The 18296-nt window shown below is 40.1% G+C and overlaps 1 protein-coding gene across 1 annotated transcript in view; it reads left to right on the forward strand.

The window, feature by feature from the left end:
* RHBDD1 (rhomboid domain containing 1) overlaps nucleotides 1–18296 on the forward strand; it is a 172029-nt gene that overhangs the window by 42433 nt on the left and 111300 nt on the right. The window contains exons 2-3 of the mRNA XM_027876024.1: nucleotides 10172–10692; nucleotides 13313–13445. Of these exons, the coding sequence (XP_027731825.1) occupies nucleotides 10260–10692; nucleotides 13313–13445 (566 nt within the window). The 5' untranslated portion in view covers nucleotides 10172–10259. The remainder of the gene's footprint in view (nucleotides 1–10171; nucleotides 10693–13312; nucleotides 13446–18296) is intronic.

Here is an 18296-nt window from a genome sequence, read left to right on the forward strand (position 1 = left end):
TCCATCTTATTTGACTCCCTCCGTGTCCCTTGCTGATGTCATGGTTCTTAGGGGATCCTTTCATCCCTTTCCTTTAGCATTCAATCACTTTATTTTTAAAAGTCTTTTCTGATTGCTTGCTAGTATTTGCTTTCTCTTTTCTTCCATGTTTGTATTTCAAACCTTCTGCAAAGCTCTAGCCTTCTTCTCCTTTTTTTTTTTTTTTGAAATCAGAAATGCTTGGAAATCCTCTACTTCATTAAAAGTCTCATTTCCTTCCTCTATAGCATTATCCTCAAGTATAGGCCCTCATCACTTCATGCCTGGAGTATTGCAATAGCCCTGCTGGTTGGTTGCCCTGACTCATCTCTCCAGTCTATCCTCTACTCAGCTGTTAGACTGATCTTCCTAGAAAGCAAGTCTGACTATGCCATACCTCTCCCCTTCCCCCATTTTAATCAACTCCAGTATCACCTTATTGTCTCCATGATCAAATATGAAATCTTCTGTTTGGTTTTTAAAGCTCTTCATAACCTGGCCTCTTCCTTCCTTTCCAGACTTCTAATATCTTATCCCAGGGTGTGGAGTTTGGATTCAGTCAAAAGGCCACACCCGAGGACCACACATGGCCTCAAGGCCACAGGTTCCCCACCCTACAGATTTGTTGACTTGACTTTTTGAATTTTCTCCAAACCAGGTAAAAATTGAGTGTGGAGTCAAGTCTTTCACAACTGGCCTTTTTTTTTTTTTTTTTTTTTTTTTTCCATCATCCCAAATATGTTTCCGGCTTGTCTCTGCTGCCATTTCAGATTCTAGGACCTTACCCTTCCTCTACTCCACTCCTTCCCACTAGGAAAACTGCCTTCTGCTCCAGCTGACCATTTTCAGCTATTACCTAATACCCTGGAACAACCTTCATTAGGAATGCTTTCACTAGATCTTTTGGTCATCTTCACCATCCACTGGGCATTGCAGCTGTTGATAAGCCTTTCCATCTTAGACTACCTCAGCAGTAATCCTCAGCTGCTTCTCGGCCATCTGTAACACAGGCCTTTAACTACTGCTGGAGATATAATGTGGCCAGTAAGCCTCTCCCTGCCAGAGAGGACTTCACCTTTTCTTAGCCAGTGTTCTTCTCCAATAATTATGAAGCTCTCTTTTTTCTTCTCAGGCAGGATTCTCAGCCAGTAGCCACAGTGCTTTTTACTTTTATTTTTTAAAGTTTCCAAACAATGGCTGCCCTAGAAGGTAGAAGCTTAGATTTAAAATCAGACCCATCACATGAACTTTTTTTAGAGCTCTTCTGATTTTTAATTGCCTTGTGCTTTTCCAGTCCCTCTGAGTCTATGAGACTCAACTATCATTTTACTCATGATCAGAAAACCAATTTTACTTTCTTAGGTCTTCTATACCTTGGCCAAGATGACTCCCTTCAGGGCTCTACTCTGTCAAAATGAAAAAAAAAAAAAGATTGAGAGACACTGTGGTAATGAGACTTCACCCCAACAGCCCCTTAGCTCTATGCAAATAGCAACGTGCTGTGTTGGCTGGAGAATCTGAAAGGCTGTTTACTTTTGTCCCACTGCCTATAAGCAACATATCTGAGCCTAGTGTCTTTCTCTTTCAAACCTTTCTACATATGTATTTTTTTCTTCTTAAGGCAGCCTGATTTTCTGACAATACTAGTAAAACATTACTTTTTTTTTATAGGGTTTTACAGCCAAGAATTTATTGAAGTTTTGTGTTAAAGTGGAATGGTTTTTCCCACTACTCAAAGTTTGAAAACCAGCTTTAGCCCAGCCCCTTTATTTTACAGTCAAAGAAATCAAAGGCCTCAGAGAGATGACCCAGCTAGCTAGATTAGTAGCATAGCAGGAATTAAAATCACCCCCACCCCCACCTTTGACTGTGACTTAATTTAATTATTAATTGCCTACTTTGTTCAAGGCACTTTGATAGAAAGGAAACTATCCTCAGCCTTCTGGAGCTTACATTGTCTTAGGTTGAGACAACATTTACATGAAGAAGTAGGAGGTACTGGAACACTAGCAGACATAAAAGGGATCTGGGAAGACTTCACAAAGCAAGTAGCACCTCACCTGAGCCTTGAAGGAGCCTAGGGATTCTAACAGGTAGAGGTGGGGAGGAAGGAACAAGTGTATTCCAGGCATGGGGGCTGATAAGTGCTCTTTGAAAATGGCAGAGACATAAATTCATGACTTACCTTCATAACCTTGGGCCTTAGTTTTCTTGTCTGTAAAATCAGGGGGTTGGACCGTATGACTTCTAAAGACCCTTCCAGATCTAAGTCAATCAGTCATTCAATCAAGTGTTAAAAATCCAACTAGGTGTCGCCATAGTGCAGAGTGCCCGGTCTGGAGTCAGGAAGACTCATCTACCTGAGTTCAGATCTGACCTCAGATTACTAGCAGTGTGACCCTGGACAGGCCACTTAACCCTGTTTACCTCAGTTTCCTCATCTATAAAATGAGCTGGAGAGAAAAATGGCAAACAACTCCAGTGTCTTTGCCAAGAAAACCCCAACTGGTGTCACAGAAAGTTGAACACTGAACAACTAAACATCCACTTTGTACCAGGCACTAAATTAAGATCTTTTGACCTGATTCTATTAAACCAACTTCTCTTAATCCCAACCATAATATTGTCTCACTGTCTTCAACTTTTGGTAACATTTCTCTGACTCAATCTTGGACTTTCTAATTTGTACTAGTAAGCATATCTACAACCTCTCTCGCCTCTGTCCTTCTTACCTCTCCTTTCTAGGGTTCTCCTCCACAATGTTTCTTACTGTATGTTGACTTTGTTTTATTCTCCTGCGTACTATCTATGGTATGTGTGATCTGGAAGATCTGAATCCTTTCTTGGTCCAGATCCACTCCCCGTGGCGTTTTCTGAGCAGGCAGCTAGCTCAATCCTAGAGAGCTTGCTTCCCCTAGATTCTGGCTCTTGGATTCTCTTGGTTTGGGGTACAGGTCCTGATTGGAATAGGGGCTTAGCTTTGTTCATAGTGGAAGGGACCCCTGGTGTCGTAAATTCCAGCTCCCTTCCCAAAGCATGAATCCCTTTTATGATACCCTGCCAAGTGAAGAATGGGGCCCCTGGATTTCCCAAGCGATACAAACCCTACTACTTCTCAATGCCTCATCCAATTGTAGACAGCTTGTATTATCAGGCAGATTTGTTTGTCAGGTTGCTGCCAGCCTGGAATTTAGGACTTTGCGCATAGTCTACTCAACTATTGCTTAACTTATGGTCAGAAAACCTATTTCAGTTTAGTCTGCCTCCAGCTGACCTTCCTGTTAGCCTTTCTGCCCATAATTCCACTCAAGGTACTCTTTGCTGCAGTCAAAAGAGAGGACCAGCCATTCACCAATATTCTGTCTTCTACCTTTGCACAAACTCTGCTCTGTGATTGGCATCTACTACTTCCTCAACTCTACTTCTCAGAATCTTTATCTTCCTTCAAGGCTCCACTCTTTAGTGAAGTCATTTGAAATTCTTGCCGTTCACTTCCACTTTAGTTCTTATCCTCAAATTACCCTATTATATAGGATTTAGAACTGGGAAGGACCTCAGAAACCCAGTCCGACCTTCTGTATGTATTTCTATGAATTCAAAACAACTGCTCAGACGTAGAATGGGGGAGAAACCCCAAACAGCAGTTTATGTGAGGGGGGGGGGAAAAAAGTCCAGTTTTAGTTCAGCACACTTCAGTAGTGTGGTTTGGCCAATGACAGCAACAACAACCACAACCGAGGCTTAACTTGATCTTAGGCAGGACGGTAGCACTCAGAAAAAGAGATGCAGGAGATAAAAGATAATGTGTTTTTTTATTGGTCCTTCCTTGAATGTGGGTAGCAGTAGATGCTTTGACCTGAAGTCAAAGGAAATGAATCTGGAACCAAAGATGTCAAGGAAACATCTGCAGAATCCTCGGGATAAAAGTAGGGTGGGCCAGCAAGACGCGGCACACGAAATAATGAACTCCAGATCCATGGGGTATTTAGAAATAGATGGTGAATGACAGCAAGAAGAGGCTGGAAGGAATTACTCAATGCTTTAGTCTTCATCTGTACAATATACTGTATGCTCTTTTACCCTTCACCCCCCTGGAAGGGTCTTGAAAGTAGGCATTATTTTGTTTGTCAGGTGCTTAATGAGTGCTTGTTGACTTGAAGTGAACCAGCTCCCCAAGTGATTCTGTCCATTTACTGTAGTTCTGCCTTCAGGGATTGAACAGGATATGTCTAATTCTCCTTCCTAAATTCTTTAAATGTTTGAACACAACTAAGACACCCTTCTCAAATTTTCTCTTTTCAAGCCTGCATCTACTCAGATCCTTCAAATATTCCTTCCAGAATATGCTGTCAGGGCCCCTCACCAGCTACTCTCCCGTCTTCCAGCTTATCAGCATCTCAGTAGTTGGGCCCACAGTAAAATCTTTCCCAGAATCAAAGAGACAGCTTACAGATCACTTTTACAAATAAGGAAACTAACAGCCAGGGAACGTAAGCTCCTTGAGGGCAGGGATTGCCTTTTGCCTCTTTTGTATCCCTAAAGCTTACAGTGCTTGGCATATAACAAACATTTAATAAATGTTGATTGATCGACTGATTAAGTGATTTGCCCAAGGTTATATAGATAAGTAGCTGCTGGATTTGAAACCAGCTTCTCTGACATCAAATGCATCTCCTCTTTTCACTGTGCCACTGACTCCTTATTTTGGCCTTGTAGTTGCAAATTTGTAACATGATGATAAAGTTCAAGAAGCTTTTAAAGTATTAAATAATTTCCTTCTAGGCACTTTCTTGCTGTCACTCATCATCTATTTCCAAATACCCTATGGATCTGGAATTCATTATTTTGTGTGCCACGATTTGCTGCCCTACCCTACTTTTATGCCGAGGACTCAGCAGATATCTCCTTGACATCTTTGGCTGTAGAGCTATTTCCTTTGAGTTCAGGTCAAAGCACCCACTGCCACCCATATTCAAAGTATGACCTCCCCCAAAACAGATTATCTCTTTATTTCTATCTTGTACCTTTCTTGTTCCAAATGCTATATTAATATTAGTACAGTCTAAGATCAGCAGCTAAGTGGCACAGTAGATAGAATGCCCGACCTGAAGTAAGGAAGGCGAATCTAAAATTCAGATTTGGCCTCAGACACTTCCTAGCTGTGTGACCCCTAGGTCAGTCGCTTAACCCTGTTTGCCTCAGTTCCTCCTGTAAAATGAGCTGGAGAAGGAAAAATGGCAAACCACTCCAGTGTCTTTGCCAGGAAAAATCCAAACGGTGTCACAGAGTAGGACTCAACTAAATGACTGAACAGCAACAAAAATCAAATTGGTTTTTGTTTTTATTGTTCATACTGCACCATTGAAGCACATTGAACTAAAACCCTAGTCTTTTCCCTCCCACATAAATTTCTGTCTGGCCATTTCTCTCCCATTCAACATTTGAGGAATAGTTTTGAATTGGCGCACTGAATTTCACCTTATTAGATCTGGCTCATTGAGATCTTTTGGGATCCTGATTCTATCATCCAATGAATAAGGTTAGCCTTGTGGTAGACCCCTAGAGGACATCTCTTTTCAAGTTGACAGCAGTCCATTCATGTGCAGTTGTTCAGTTGGTAATGAATCAACCTGGCTATCACAACTTCTAGCCTCCATTTCTCCATCTTGTTCACAAGGATATTGGAAAAGACCAGCAAATGTCTTAATGAAATCCTCCAGGGTATATCTATGCCATTGACCTTTTCTGACCCCATTGGTAGCCAAAACCCTTCCCAAAACTATTTTGCATTTATTCTCTATCTACTTGGAGATAGACATGTTGTCTCCCAGACAGACTGCAAGCTTCCTGAAGGTAGAAACTGTTCCACTTTTGCTTTTTATCCCCGGCACCTGCCACATAACATTCTATGTCAGCTGTATGTAGGTTTGTTTCATATTCCTGTTCTTCTTTGGTGTTCAGACCTGTGATTTAATGATACAGGAAACTCCCCTTACCAATGTAGATTGGTAACTGTATGCAGTTTTTAGAGAGTTGCTTGAGAGATTAAGTGATTTATCAAGGGTCACCTAGGCATTGTGTGTCAGAGAAGGGTCAGGAGCCCAGGTCTTCCTGACTCTAAGCTAGGTTCTCCATCCATTATGCTATGGAGCTTTGGTGTTATAAGCAATTCTGTTACATGGTCACAATGGGAAATGAAATGAGTCTGAGGTCTCTCTAATGACTATGAGTCATTCCAGAGGTGTCGCAGGGTATCTGGATGGAATTAATTCCCTACAGTGGATTAAAACTTCTTTTTTAAGTATTTTTCCCCTGTAAAAATACTTTAATGGATCTGTGATCTCATCAATGTAGGTATTCCCTTCAACAGTGCAGGTTGTATCCCATCCATGCTTTCTCATCTCCTGTAAGATTGTTGGCCATGTTCTCCTGTAAATCCTTCACAGGGGCTCCACCTAATACATTGGGGGAACTCCTACCAAGTTCTCTTGACACAGGGTAAATAGCAATGGATCAGGAATGCTACCAGCTTTTTCCTTGTTGTCTCCAGCAAGGACATTTATATTTTTATAGTTCTTTGAAAATATAGTGATCAAAATAACAGTGTACAAACTGGTTAAACTGTACTTACTTGTATGTACATACTGCATCGACTGGTAAATTGAAGCAAGATACAGAGAAACACAATGTCAAGGCACGGATTGTCTCCTTTCTCTAATCTCATGTGTTTTCAAATCACTGATTAGCTTGTTTTTATTTTTTCACCAAGATAATATAAAAAACTCTACATCTAAATCTTTTCTCATTGTCAGTGACTAGGTCATACAAAAATTTAAACATAGAATAAGCTGCTTCTAAAGTTCTTTCTTGCTTCTAAGTTAATTATCTCTAAGCTAAGTGGCACAGTGAGTAAGAGAACCAGACCTGGAGCCAAGAAGACCTTGAGTTCAAAGCTAGACTTAGACACACACTAGCTCTGGGTGACCCTGGGCAGGTCACTTAACTTCTGTCTGCCTCAGTTTCCTCACTTGTAAAATGAGGATGATAATAATCCCAGGGTCATTGTGAGGATCTAGTGAACTTTTTAAAAACGCTTTGAAAAACCTTAAAGTGCAATGTAAATGCTACCTGTTTTGTTAAACTATTCTAGTTGAGAGTTTACGTGGTTTCCTAATATCAGAGGCTTGAATTTCACCCAAGAGAATTTTACTTTTCCTCTAAGAGGCTTTTCTCTATATCCTCTCTGCTGACCTTGCCAGCCCCATTCCTTTTTCTTTATCCCATTCCTTTTTCAGAACCAAATACCCCCAAATGGAGGGATATGTGGATAATTACTGGCAGGCAAAAACTGTTGTAACGGATATATGTAGCCAAGCAAAACATTTTCCCACACTAGTCATATTGAAGAAGTATTATCAACAGAGGGTTTTGAAATACTATAGAAGTGATCCCATCTATGTCATATAGTAATTTTGTAAAAAGCCTCCATTTTAATGGACTGTTGGGGTTTTTTTTTTTATGAAATTATTTACTGTTGTAACTAAAATACTCTACTCGTGTTTCTTGATACAAGTGATTGTACATTTTGGACAAATCGAAAGCTGTACAAAGGGTCACAGTTTTAGCCAGGTCTTAAGGACCTATGTTTTTTCCTGACATTGATTATGCTCTGTCAGCAGACAGTCCAATAGAATTCTTCCACATTATGTAATGATAATAAGGTTTATAAAGCACTTTGTATTTTCTTATTAAGATCCTTAAAGCAAGGAGTGTGGGGTGGGAAGTGCTGCTGTTATCTCCATTTCACAGATAAGAAAACTCTTGAGGCTGATGATGGTTTAATAATTTATCTTGTAGCTGAGTGGGCTAGGATTCAAACTTGGGCCTTCTTGACTTCCAGATTGAGTACTCCATCAGCTGTGCCACCTAATTACCTTTATTATTTTCATTTAAAAAGAAATACAATCTTCCTCTTATGTTGAAATTTTCTCTTGCCATTATCAGCAATAGGCTTGCAAAGTAACACATTTTCTGTAACGTGAGTTTCAAAAATGTTTTTTACATATATAATCAAATGAACATCTTTAATTACTTTGTTGCTTTGTTAGCATGAAATACAAAAGAGGAAGATTTTGGTTTCACGTCTAATTGGTAACAAAGGCCTTCGGTGAAATGGGTAATTCTACTTCCCATTATATGTCAATATATCAAACTGTATCATTCCCAGTGTATTAATTAATATGCATTAATTAATCTATAAGTAGAATCACTTGAATCTTCTTTATATATGATTCCTCAAGCCTTGTCTCGACCTTAGCAGTCTTTTCAGACAGCATCAATGTTTATCATGTTGAATAAAACTTTTCACAGTTAACAATTCTCAATTGCTTATTTGTATAATGCACACCAACTCTCTGACCATAGACATCAGAGTTTGCCTTTTCTTATGAAAAGCAGCTAATTTTCTCTGGGGAAAAAAATGTCTTAGCAACATAGTCACCATTTACATTTTCAGCGTATTTCAGTCTATTAGGTTATATGCTAAAACATTTATACAAAGCAAATGTAATGGCCTTTCCACTTCTTCAAAAATAGCCCTTGTGAATCCACATGATAAATATATAGTGGATTATGTTTTCTGGATTTGGGCCTTTTTAACTTTGTGTTTCCGCATTTCTACTATTGAAACTGTCTCTCGTCTTTGCTTATATTAATTAGTCTTAGCTCTTCAAGTGAATTTTCTCCTCAAGCCTGCTGTGTATTTATCAATCATGAAAGAATATTAACTTTGCTTTAAAAGTCCAAGACAAAACTTGAAGAAATTGAATTTGAGTTTAATCATTTAAAATAGCATGATTATCTGTGATCATTCTTGAGTTGTTTCAGTTTTTCAGAATTAGCAGGATTTTTTTAAAGTGGTTTATAATATGCTTCACAAAATGAATGATGTGTAGAAATATAACATTATGATGCTTTTTAATTTCCACACAAGGACTGTTTAACTTTGAGTTTACACATTGCAGTGCAGCATGCAGAGTGACATTTAGCTGCATTATGAACCTATATTGTAGCCAAAAATAGTCAGTAATTTTGACTGTTGCATCCTGCCTTTCTCCCCAATTTTGAAAACTGTACAAAGTAGACCTTTCTCTACTTATGTGATACCACATCAATAAGATTTCAACACCTTACCAGAATTTAAACAACCTATAATTCTTTTTTTTAAAAAAAATGGGCACACACAAAAATGAACATTTCTTTATACAATGTGGAGCATAAAAAGAGGGTTGGGTATGGAGAAACTGCAGTTCTTTACGTAATGAAATTGTAACCTGAGGTCTAGGAGCCAAGCTACAATTTTGTCACTAAATCTCATCTTCCAGATCCTCCCTTCTCCCTTCCTTAAAGGAAAAAAAAAAGGCCATAAGAAAAGACATTTATACAAGGATGACTTTGGAGTTGGAGGACCTGGGTTCAAATCTTGATACTTACTACCTCTGTGGCCTTGGGCAAGTTATCCCTTTGTTCTTTATTTGCTAAAGGTGTCCTCTAATGCACTTTATAGCTCTAAATCTGTGATCCGCTGAGAATCTGTTAGGCCTCTGCTGTTATCAAATCTTAACATGTCAGGAATGGTTCTCCAGTCCTTGAGTACTCATTTTGCTATTCGTTTTTGTTTACCACGAGTGATGCTATGGATATTTTTCTGCACCTGGTTTCTAATCGGGGGCTTTCCTTAAAGGGAGAACTTGCAGAAAATGCATTTTCCATAAAGAGACCTGGTTCCTGCTCTGGTCTGACACTATTCCAGTTTTCATCAGGATATATTATTCTGTTTCCATTTCAGGGAAAATCTAACAGTCAGGAGGGCATTTTACAGTTTTCCCCCAAAGAACTTTTACACACATCATCTTGGGAGAAGAGCCTAGATTGAGAGCCAAGGGTCTGCTGGTGATGAACTATATGACCTTATATCACTCTTCTAGATCATTTTTCTGGCCCTCAGTCTTCTTCATCTGCAAAGTGGAGGGATGGTTACAGATCTCTGATGTTGTGAATTGGAAAGGGTGTGGCGTCAGAATGTAAGATCAAGCCAGAAATGCATATTTGATCAGTATACATTATCTTGACGTATATTTCATTTTTATTTCAGGTATAACTGCTAGTGGGCTGCTTTTAGATTCTGAAAATCACGTCATATTTTGCTTCCATTGGGTTGGTCTCCTGAGCTTTTAAGCACCATGCAGCGGAGGTCAAGAGGAATTCATCAAGGCCTGCTTTTACTTTTTTTTCAAATCATGCAGGTTGGGATCACCAATATCCCCCCTGTCACTCTGGCATGTTTAGGCCTCAACATCTGGCTTTTCCTCAACCCCCTGAAGCCTTCCTATGGGCTCTGCCTAAGTGTGGAATCGTGTTATGAGAAAAAAGATTGGCAGCGCCTGCTGCTTTCTCCTTTCCACCATGGAGATGACTGGCATTTGTATTTCAACATGGTGTCCATGCTATGGAAAGGACTAACACTGGAAAGAAGACTGGGAAGTATTTGGTTTGCCTACCTTATCGCGGTCTTCTCCTTGCTCACTGGTGTGGTATACTTGGCATTGGAATATACTGTTGCGGAACTTCTAGATCAACCTGCCTTCAAGTTATATTGTGCTATCGGTTTCTCAGGTAAGGCAGGATGACCTTTGAAACAGCATTTATGAAGATACTCGGGGAAGGGTGATGGATTGTGTCCTTTCACTGGGTAGTGTGTTCTCCATGGGTAATGGCCATTTCATTACTATCTAGGAAGGATATTGGGAAAGAAGAGAGAACATTCGAGGAGGGTAACCAGAAATGGTGGAAGTCCTTGAGTTTTGCCTATATGAAGATTGCTTGAAGGAACTGGGTATGATTAGCCTGAAAAAAGTAACTGGATTCAAGTATTTGTAGGGCTGACATGGAGAAGAAAGAATTCTATTTGATCTGCTGATGCCCAGAAGGCAGAACCAGTGAGTAGAAGGTACAAAGAGGCAAATTTGATTTCAGGAAAATATCTCAGCAATTAGGTGTCCAAAAATGGAATGGATTGCTTGAGAAAGGAATGCATGAATAAATGAAAAATATATTAAAATATGTTAAACAAATTAATTAAATATGTTAATATATTAAATATATTAATATATTAAATATATTAAAATATATATTAAGCACCTACTCTTGTGTCAAACACTGAGGATTCAAAGATAAACAAAAGTAGTCCATGTGCTCAAGGGTTTGTATTCTAATGGAGAGATTAGTTAAATATAGATAGATATGGATAGAAATAAATAGATAGAGATAGAGATAAAGGGTAGAGATGGTCAGGGAGGGGCATTCTAGTTGGAAAATGACAAGGGATAGTGACTGGGCCATAGGGGCAATAGATTGAAAATAGCCCATCTGCAAGGGACTAGGTGTCTGGGGTAGAGGGGAAGCTAGCCAAAGAAAGAAAAGGAGATGGCCAGAAGGGCAGGAGTGAAGTGCAGCATGGCTGGGGTGTTTGCTGAAAGAATGGTCCAAGAAAGGCATTAAAAAATGTAAGTGAATTTCTTTCCTCCCCAGCCCCGATACACAGGAGCAAGTCAAGCAGAAACTAGATGATCACTTCTTAGGTGTATTGCAGTGGAGAACTTTGTGAAGAGAGAGAGAAGTGGTGTATGGGTAGGAAAAGATGGTACCTTCTAACCTTGACATTCTTCGATTCAGGGATAGAGTCATGAATGACCAGAATCCTAGGGAAGGGAAAGCCTGGTATGGTAGACAAAGCCTGATTTGGAGTCAGGAGATTTTGGGTCACCTACCCAATTCTGTCACTCAGCTGTGTGAGACTCCTGTCCAATTCACTTAGCCTCAGTTTCCTCATCTGTAAAGTAAGGTTGAACTCGATGATCTTTAAAGTCCCTGCCAGAGTTAACATGCTATGATTCTAAGAGCAAGGCAGAACATTGTCAACAATGATGAATCTGAATTAAGGCTAAGAGGAACATAGTTTTTCTTCAGTTCTTTCTCCTGTGGCTCGATATTACAGATTAGATATTATAGATTATAGATATTAGGCCATAGAAAGTGGTTTGGTGCTGAGTGAAAGACTAGAATCCTAAAAGTCTGCTTTGGTATCACCAAATAGTGCTGGAATATAGGAGGGATTATTTATACCAATGGTATTCATAAAGTCAGGAAGATCTGGGTTCACATCCCTTCCCTGACACATGCCTAGGTGATCCTTGGTATTTATGTCAGTGGCATTCATAGGAATCATTAGATATTGGTGTTGAATTGCTTGTGATGAGAATTTTTTCAAAGCTGAGTGTCGCTTTGATTAACTCCTACTTCTTTTTTTTTAACAGATTTTCTTGTGCTGAAATTGTTAGCATGATTTTAATTGTCTATTTTAAGATTTAGGATATAGATTGAAGGAGAAGAGAAATGCTTCATAAAAATGTTGCAAAGAGGGACAACTAGGTGGCACAGTGGATAGAGAACTGGCCCTGGAGTCAGGAGGACTTGAGTTCAAATTTGGCCTCAGACACGTGACACTGACTAGCTATGTGACTTTGGGCAAGTCACTTAACCCCAATTGCCTCACCAAAAAAAAATATTGAAGAGAATCAATTCCCTCATTCCCAATTCTATTTTACCCTGAACATCTCTCCCTTCTCTGAGTCCTTATGCCATAGTAAGTCTGAGAAGTACTTTCTGATGGTATAATAATAATAATGATAATAATAATAGTGATTATCATTTGTATAGTACCTTAAGATTTGCAAAGAGCTTCTTGTGTATTATTTCATTTGATCTTCAAATGCTGTTATCCCTTTTTATAGATAAGGAAACTGAAACTAACAGAGGATAAATGATTTGCCCAGAGTCACATAGGTAGTAAGTGTCTGAGGTAGGATTTGATTCCAGGCCCACCTGACTCCAGACCCAGTGTTGTATCTACTATGCCATCTAGTTGTTTCCCATTTCTACTTGAAGTCAGGAAGGTAGCATACAGTTGTGGGCCTAAGAGTCCATTAGTAACACATTAACTTCTGAATTAAATTAGCCAGAGTAATTTCATTGAATCATTGTCTTCCTCCAAAAAACCGGCTTGACAGGTTTAGGGGAGATAATAGAATCATTCCTAGCAGTAAGTTGTGGGGAATAGAGTAGGTCTTCTTTTGCTTTGAATTGGTCTTGTTTATACAATTGCTGATGCCATCTGTGTATAGTGTGTGTTTCATTTTTTAAATAACGTGTGTTGGTGCTTTTTCTTCCTTTTTAGGAGTCCTGTTTGCCTTGAAGGTTCTAAACAACAGTTATAACCCCGGAGGACACACAAATGTTATGGGCATGTACATACCCAACAAGTATGCCTGTTGGGTAGAACTGGTGATTATTCATTTGCTCTCCTCAAAGTAAGTATTCGATTTTTTGGAGAATCGAAATGGAGGAGCTCAATGTGGGTCGTGAAATGCTTCTGGAGAAATGGGGTTTAACTCCTATTTAATTGGGGGAGAGTGTTAACATGGTTACCTCTAATGATGGTAGTGATGAGAAGGAAGAGTCACAAAATGTTTGATCTAGAGGAGATCTTAGAGCTCATCCAATTCAGCCTTATTGTTTTACAGGTGAAGAAACTGAAACTCCCAGAGATTCAATAGATTACACAAGGTCACACAATTAATGGCAGAACCAGGGCTAGAATCTAGGCCCCTGTTGGCACAATACCATGATCCCTTCTTTGTTTTTGTTTGTTTTGTTTTATCGGGTCCTTACTCTTGAATGAAAAGGGGAGCTATTTGAGATGATCCCATCTTAGCCATCGTTACTCATAACTGCACTATCAATCGATTAACCAACAAGCATTTTTTACTGGGGCAGCGAGGTGGCACAGTGGATAGAGTCAGGAAGATCTGAGCTCAGATTCGGCTTCAGACACTTATTAGTGAGTGACCCTGGACAAGACACTTAATCCCTCTTAAGTCTTAGTTTCCTCATCTGTAAAATGGGCATGATGATAATAGCAACCTACCTTAAAGAATTATCAAGTGAATTAGATGAGGAAGTATTTGTAAAGTGCTATGTAAATGCTGTCATTGTGGTCATGAATTATTATCTTATTATGTACCAGACATTTTGCTGGGAGTAAAAAGACAGAAGTGAAACAATGTGTGCCCTCAAGGTACTTAGGGTTTTATTGGGAGAGATAACATGTATATGTATATGCAAAGTATTTTGAGAGGGTGCACTGTTTCTATGAAAGTAGATTCATTTTTATTGTGAGCACCCTACAACATCACTTGGGAAAGAGAGGAGACTATGGAATAAAGAAGAAATCATGGGAAAGGGGATCATGAGCTCGTAGACACAGAGCAGGAGGAGACCCTGGAAGGCATCTAGTCCAACCTGACTTACCCCGAGTCACACAGATAGCGAGTGAGTGAGCCAGGATTTGAACCCAGGGTCATCTGAATTCAAATCCACTTCTTTTCCCTTGCTGCCTCTCAACATTTCTTCTTGGTTGGGGGGATTTTTTATACATTTCATAAGAGTGTGTTTACCTTTATTTGCAAATATTCTTTCTTTGCAGGCCTGGCAGGCTGTGAGATTGTGTAGTTTTCCTGCCTTCAATTTCCCTTTAGTGCTGATTCCTAGTCCTGGACAGCCATCATTTGAAACGTATTGTTCTCCAGAGGCATTTTAGCTAAGAGAGCATAACAGAATCATCAAAGTTTTCCCTTTAAAAAAAGTCCAATAATGTCTGACCTTTTATCATTTGAATAGTTCTTTCTCACCTTGTCACACCAAAGGGCCTCTGACAGGTTTGATCTAACTGGGATGGAAAGCAGGGGCTTTCTCTAGAGACACTTAGAGACGACAATCTCCAGCTAATATTCATATGCAAATTAGTTTTCTTGGCACTTGAACTTTGAGATCGTGTCATGAATCTGTTGAACGAACAGCAAGGTCCTTTAGCATTCTTCCGCCACTATTTCTGAGGAATTCTGCCATACTTCTTTCTTATCATTAAAAAGGCATAACCTTGTTTTAAGTGGTATGCTCACTGTATGGGGAAAAACTTGACATATTGAGCAGGGAAATGATGTCAAATTTCTCTTCCTTCAGGTTTGCAAGAACACTACTTTAGATTTTCAAGAACAGAGGCTTTGAAGGATAACTTGGTATATCCAGACCTCTGCATATGTATGTGTACAGATGAGGTCTCAGGAAAACAATGCACAAGCTCAGGGGGTTGAGAGTAACTGACAACAGTCCAGTGGGAACGTGAGAACGATAGCTTTTTCTTCTTTGTTTTATGATTTTTATTTTGATAACCAATCAGAATTTTCATTAGACACACTCTGTATTTCTTTAGATTAGAGCCCGCCTTTGTTGAGAGAATTGACGGCTTGCCCTTTGGAAGCAAAGGATAGCCTTCTGTCACAAATATGTTAGCGGAATGCTGGCCTGAAGAAAACAGTGTTGGGTTGTATTCTGCACTGCTGGCTTTCCCAAACACACCAACTACCCCTTTAGATGGTCAACCATTAGCCCTGCTGAGGTCTATGAAAGCCATTAGACAGGTCATATTGGCAGTCATATGTCCTATCATTAAGTTGTGTCCTGCCCTCTGAAGTCATATTGTATAGAAAAACAGACTTTTATTTAAATAAGGCTTATCATACTTAATGGAATGCTTTCATTGTACATTACCTCAGGAGAAGATTCACCAGCTTTCCAGAGGGAGGAAATGCTTTTCATTTCCCCAAAGATTTGTGATTGCTCTGAGATAAAGCACTTACTATGTGCCGGGCACTGGGGGTACAAAAGACAAAGCAAAATGGCAGTCCCAAGAATTGGGCATTCTACTGGGGAAGAAATAGCATATATTACAGATGAGAGCTAGGGGAGTCCAGCATGATGTATGTGGGGCAGCAGTTCTTAATCTGGGGGGGTCCATGAATTTGTGGGGGTGTGTGTGTATGTATGTGTTTTTAAGGTATTTCAGAATAATCCTGTACCTTTGTAATTCTGTTTTATTTTATGCTTTTAAAAACATCGTTCTGAGAAGGATTGGCAAGCCTTCAGCAGGCTGCTGAGGGGTCCATAACACACAAAAGGTTAGGAACCCCTGGTGTAGTGGCAAGAACACAGAATCTGGAACCAGAAGACCTGAGACTTTGGACAAGTCTCTCCGTTTTCTCATTCCCAAATTGAGGGTTTTGTAGCTCTCAGGTTTGTTTTAACTCTAAATCTTGTGGCTCCTGAGAAGGAAGAGGATTGCTAAGGAGCTGAGCTTGGTGGGGTGAAGGGTACGGAGGTGGACAGCTTCTGGACAGCTTCATTTTCCCTCCCCCCCCCCCATTCTGAACATGCCCATAAATTTGAAGGCAGCCATGTCATAGGAGCTGTCATTTCACAATTGACCAGGTTGGTTACCTGGTTGGGGATACCTGAATTCTCTTATTTGATCCTCAGAACTGCCCTGTTAGGCATATTGGGTAGGTATTACTACCCCTATTCTGGGCTAGACCTGACTCAGGCCAAGTCCAGTGGTTTAGATCACGATGCAGGATTGGAACAAAATGAGACGCACACACACTATCTGATGTTTAACCAACAACAAAAAAAAAAGTTTCCTTAATGGTAGCATCTCCTCATCTCCATGTGAAAATGCATCTGATTAGAAGGCATGTGCTGACTCATTTCCTTGGCATCATTACGCATATCTAGTTTGAGGGACACGGGCTCCTGGTAGACTAGGCTTTTTATGCCCCAAGCAACCCAGAAGCTTCAACAGTGGCTTGAGTGAGCCCTACTCCCCTTGAAACAATCATGGCTCAGGAATGACTTCCTACCTGTCCGGGAAAAACGAGCCCAGCTCACGTGTCAAGGACCCTAGTCAGTGTGGCTCTTACCACAAGTTCTGTCTGGCAGATGAGGAAGCTAATACGCAGAGAGGTTGCGGCTTTCTCAAAATAACACAGCCAACTTGTTGATGGAACTCAGACTTCCTGACTCCTAGCCCAATACCCTTACCACAGTATCACGTACCAGCATCATATAAACACTCAGTGTTCACAGAAAAAATAACACTTATGCAGCATACCCACAAACAGGCCTCTGAAAGACCTCATCATTTATAAGTCTTCTATTTGGACTCCATGTTGTACTTTCTTCGTGATGGTGGTGAATACCTTTGGTGACCACATATCTCTCTTTTTTATGCCCCTAATGATAATTACGGGATTGTTGAGCAAAGTCCCCTTTTCCATGACACTTAACACTTTCCGTGAAACAATCCTGTGAGTTGGGTAGCTTGAATTTCCATCCCTACCATACAGATGAGGAAACTGAAGCCTATGGTGTATAGGTGGTTTGCCTGAGGCCACGTCTAGCTAATAGTAGAGCCTGGCTTGGTATCTGGGAATAGCATCTATGGGTCCAGTGTTCTTTCTGCTACGTTATTGCCACCTCCAACATTACTGTGATTGATCGCTTCTGAGACTGTAGACCGCTTGGCGGCACCATAATTGAGATGTTGCTGATTTGTAATGAGCAATTGAACTTTGGCCCTCCTCAAAAAGTATTCGCTGAATGAATGAATGAATGATTGGATTAGCTTTTAAAGTGCATTGCTTCCGTCATTATAAAAGTAAGCTATAAAACCTGCTGGTGCTTACGGGTAGATTCCCAAGTTATAACACATTAAATTCCATATTGTCTTATAATTCTGTGTGACCGTAGGACCGAAAACCATTCTTAATGATTTTTTTAAAAAAATAAAATGGGGCTAATAACAAAACTCGTTGTACCTTGAGGTCTTAACGAATTCTAGGGTGAGAGAACAAACTTTGGTTCCGAAACGACGGAATGTTTAACTATACCTGAATCGGTGCCTTCAAAGGGTTCCAGCAAAAGGGAAATGTTTGGGATCCATTGATGTCTCAGCCATGTCAAAATGGAGTGAAAATTATGCCGGAAGAAATGTAGCCCAGATCTTGTCTATCCAATAGCCCGATCCTGGTGCTCTTAGTGTTTAGTGTATTGGTGACTGTCAGAGCAGGAAATCGGGCAGACCAGGTTGTTGTGGACCTGTGAGGGCAGAACCCACCATCTTGGCAATTAGCATTCAGACCTAATACTTTGTCACCTTCTCTAGAGCTCGCCAGTGGCCAGAACTAAGAGAGAGAGCGAGCAGGATTACTCTGTCCTTGAACAGAAATCTGTGGTCACAAACAGAGGCAGAGTTCACTCCAGCTAGA

Source organism: Vombatus ursinus, unplaced genomic scaffold, assembly GCF_900497805.2.
Source record: "Vombatus ursinus unplaced genomic scaffold, bare-nosed wombat genome assembly UNPS02014810.1, whole genome shotgun sequence".
NCBI classification, from domain to species: domain Eukaryota; kingdom Metazoa; phylum Chordata; class Mammalia; order Diprotodontia; family Vombatidae; genus Vombatus; species Vombatus ursinus.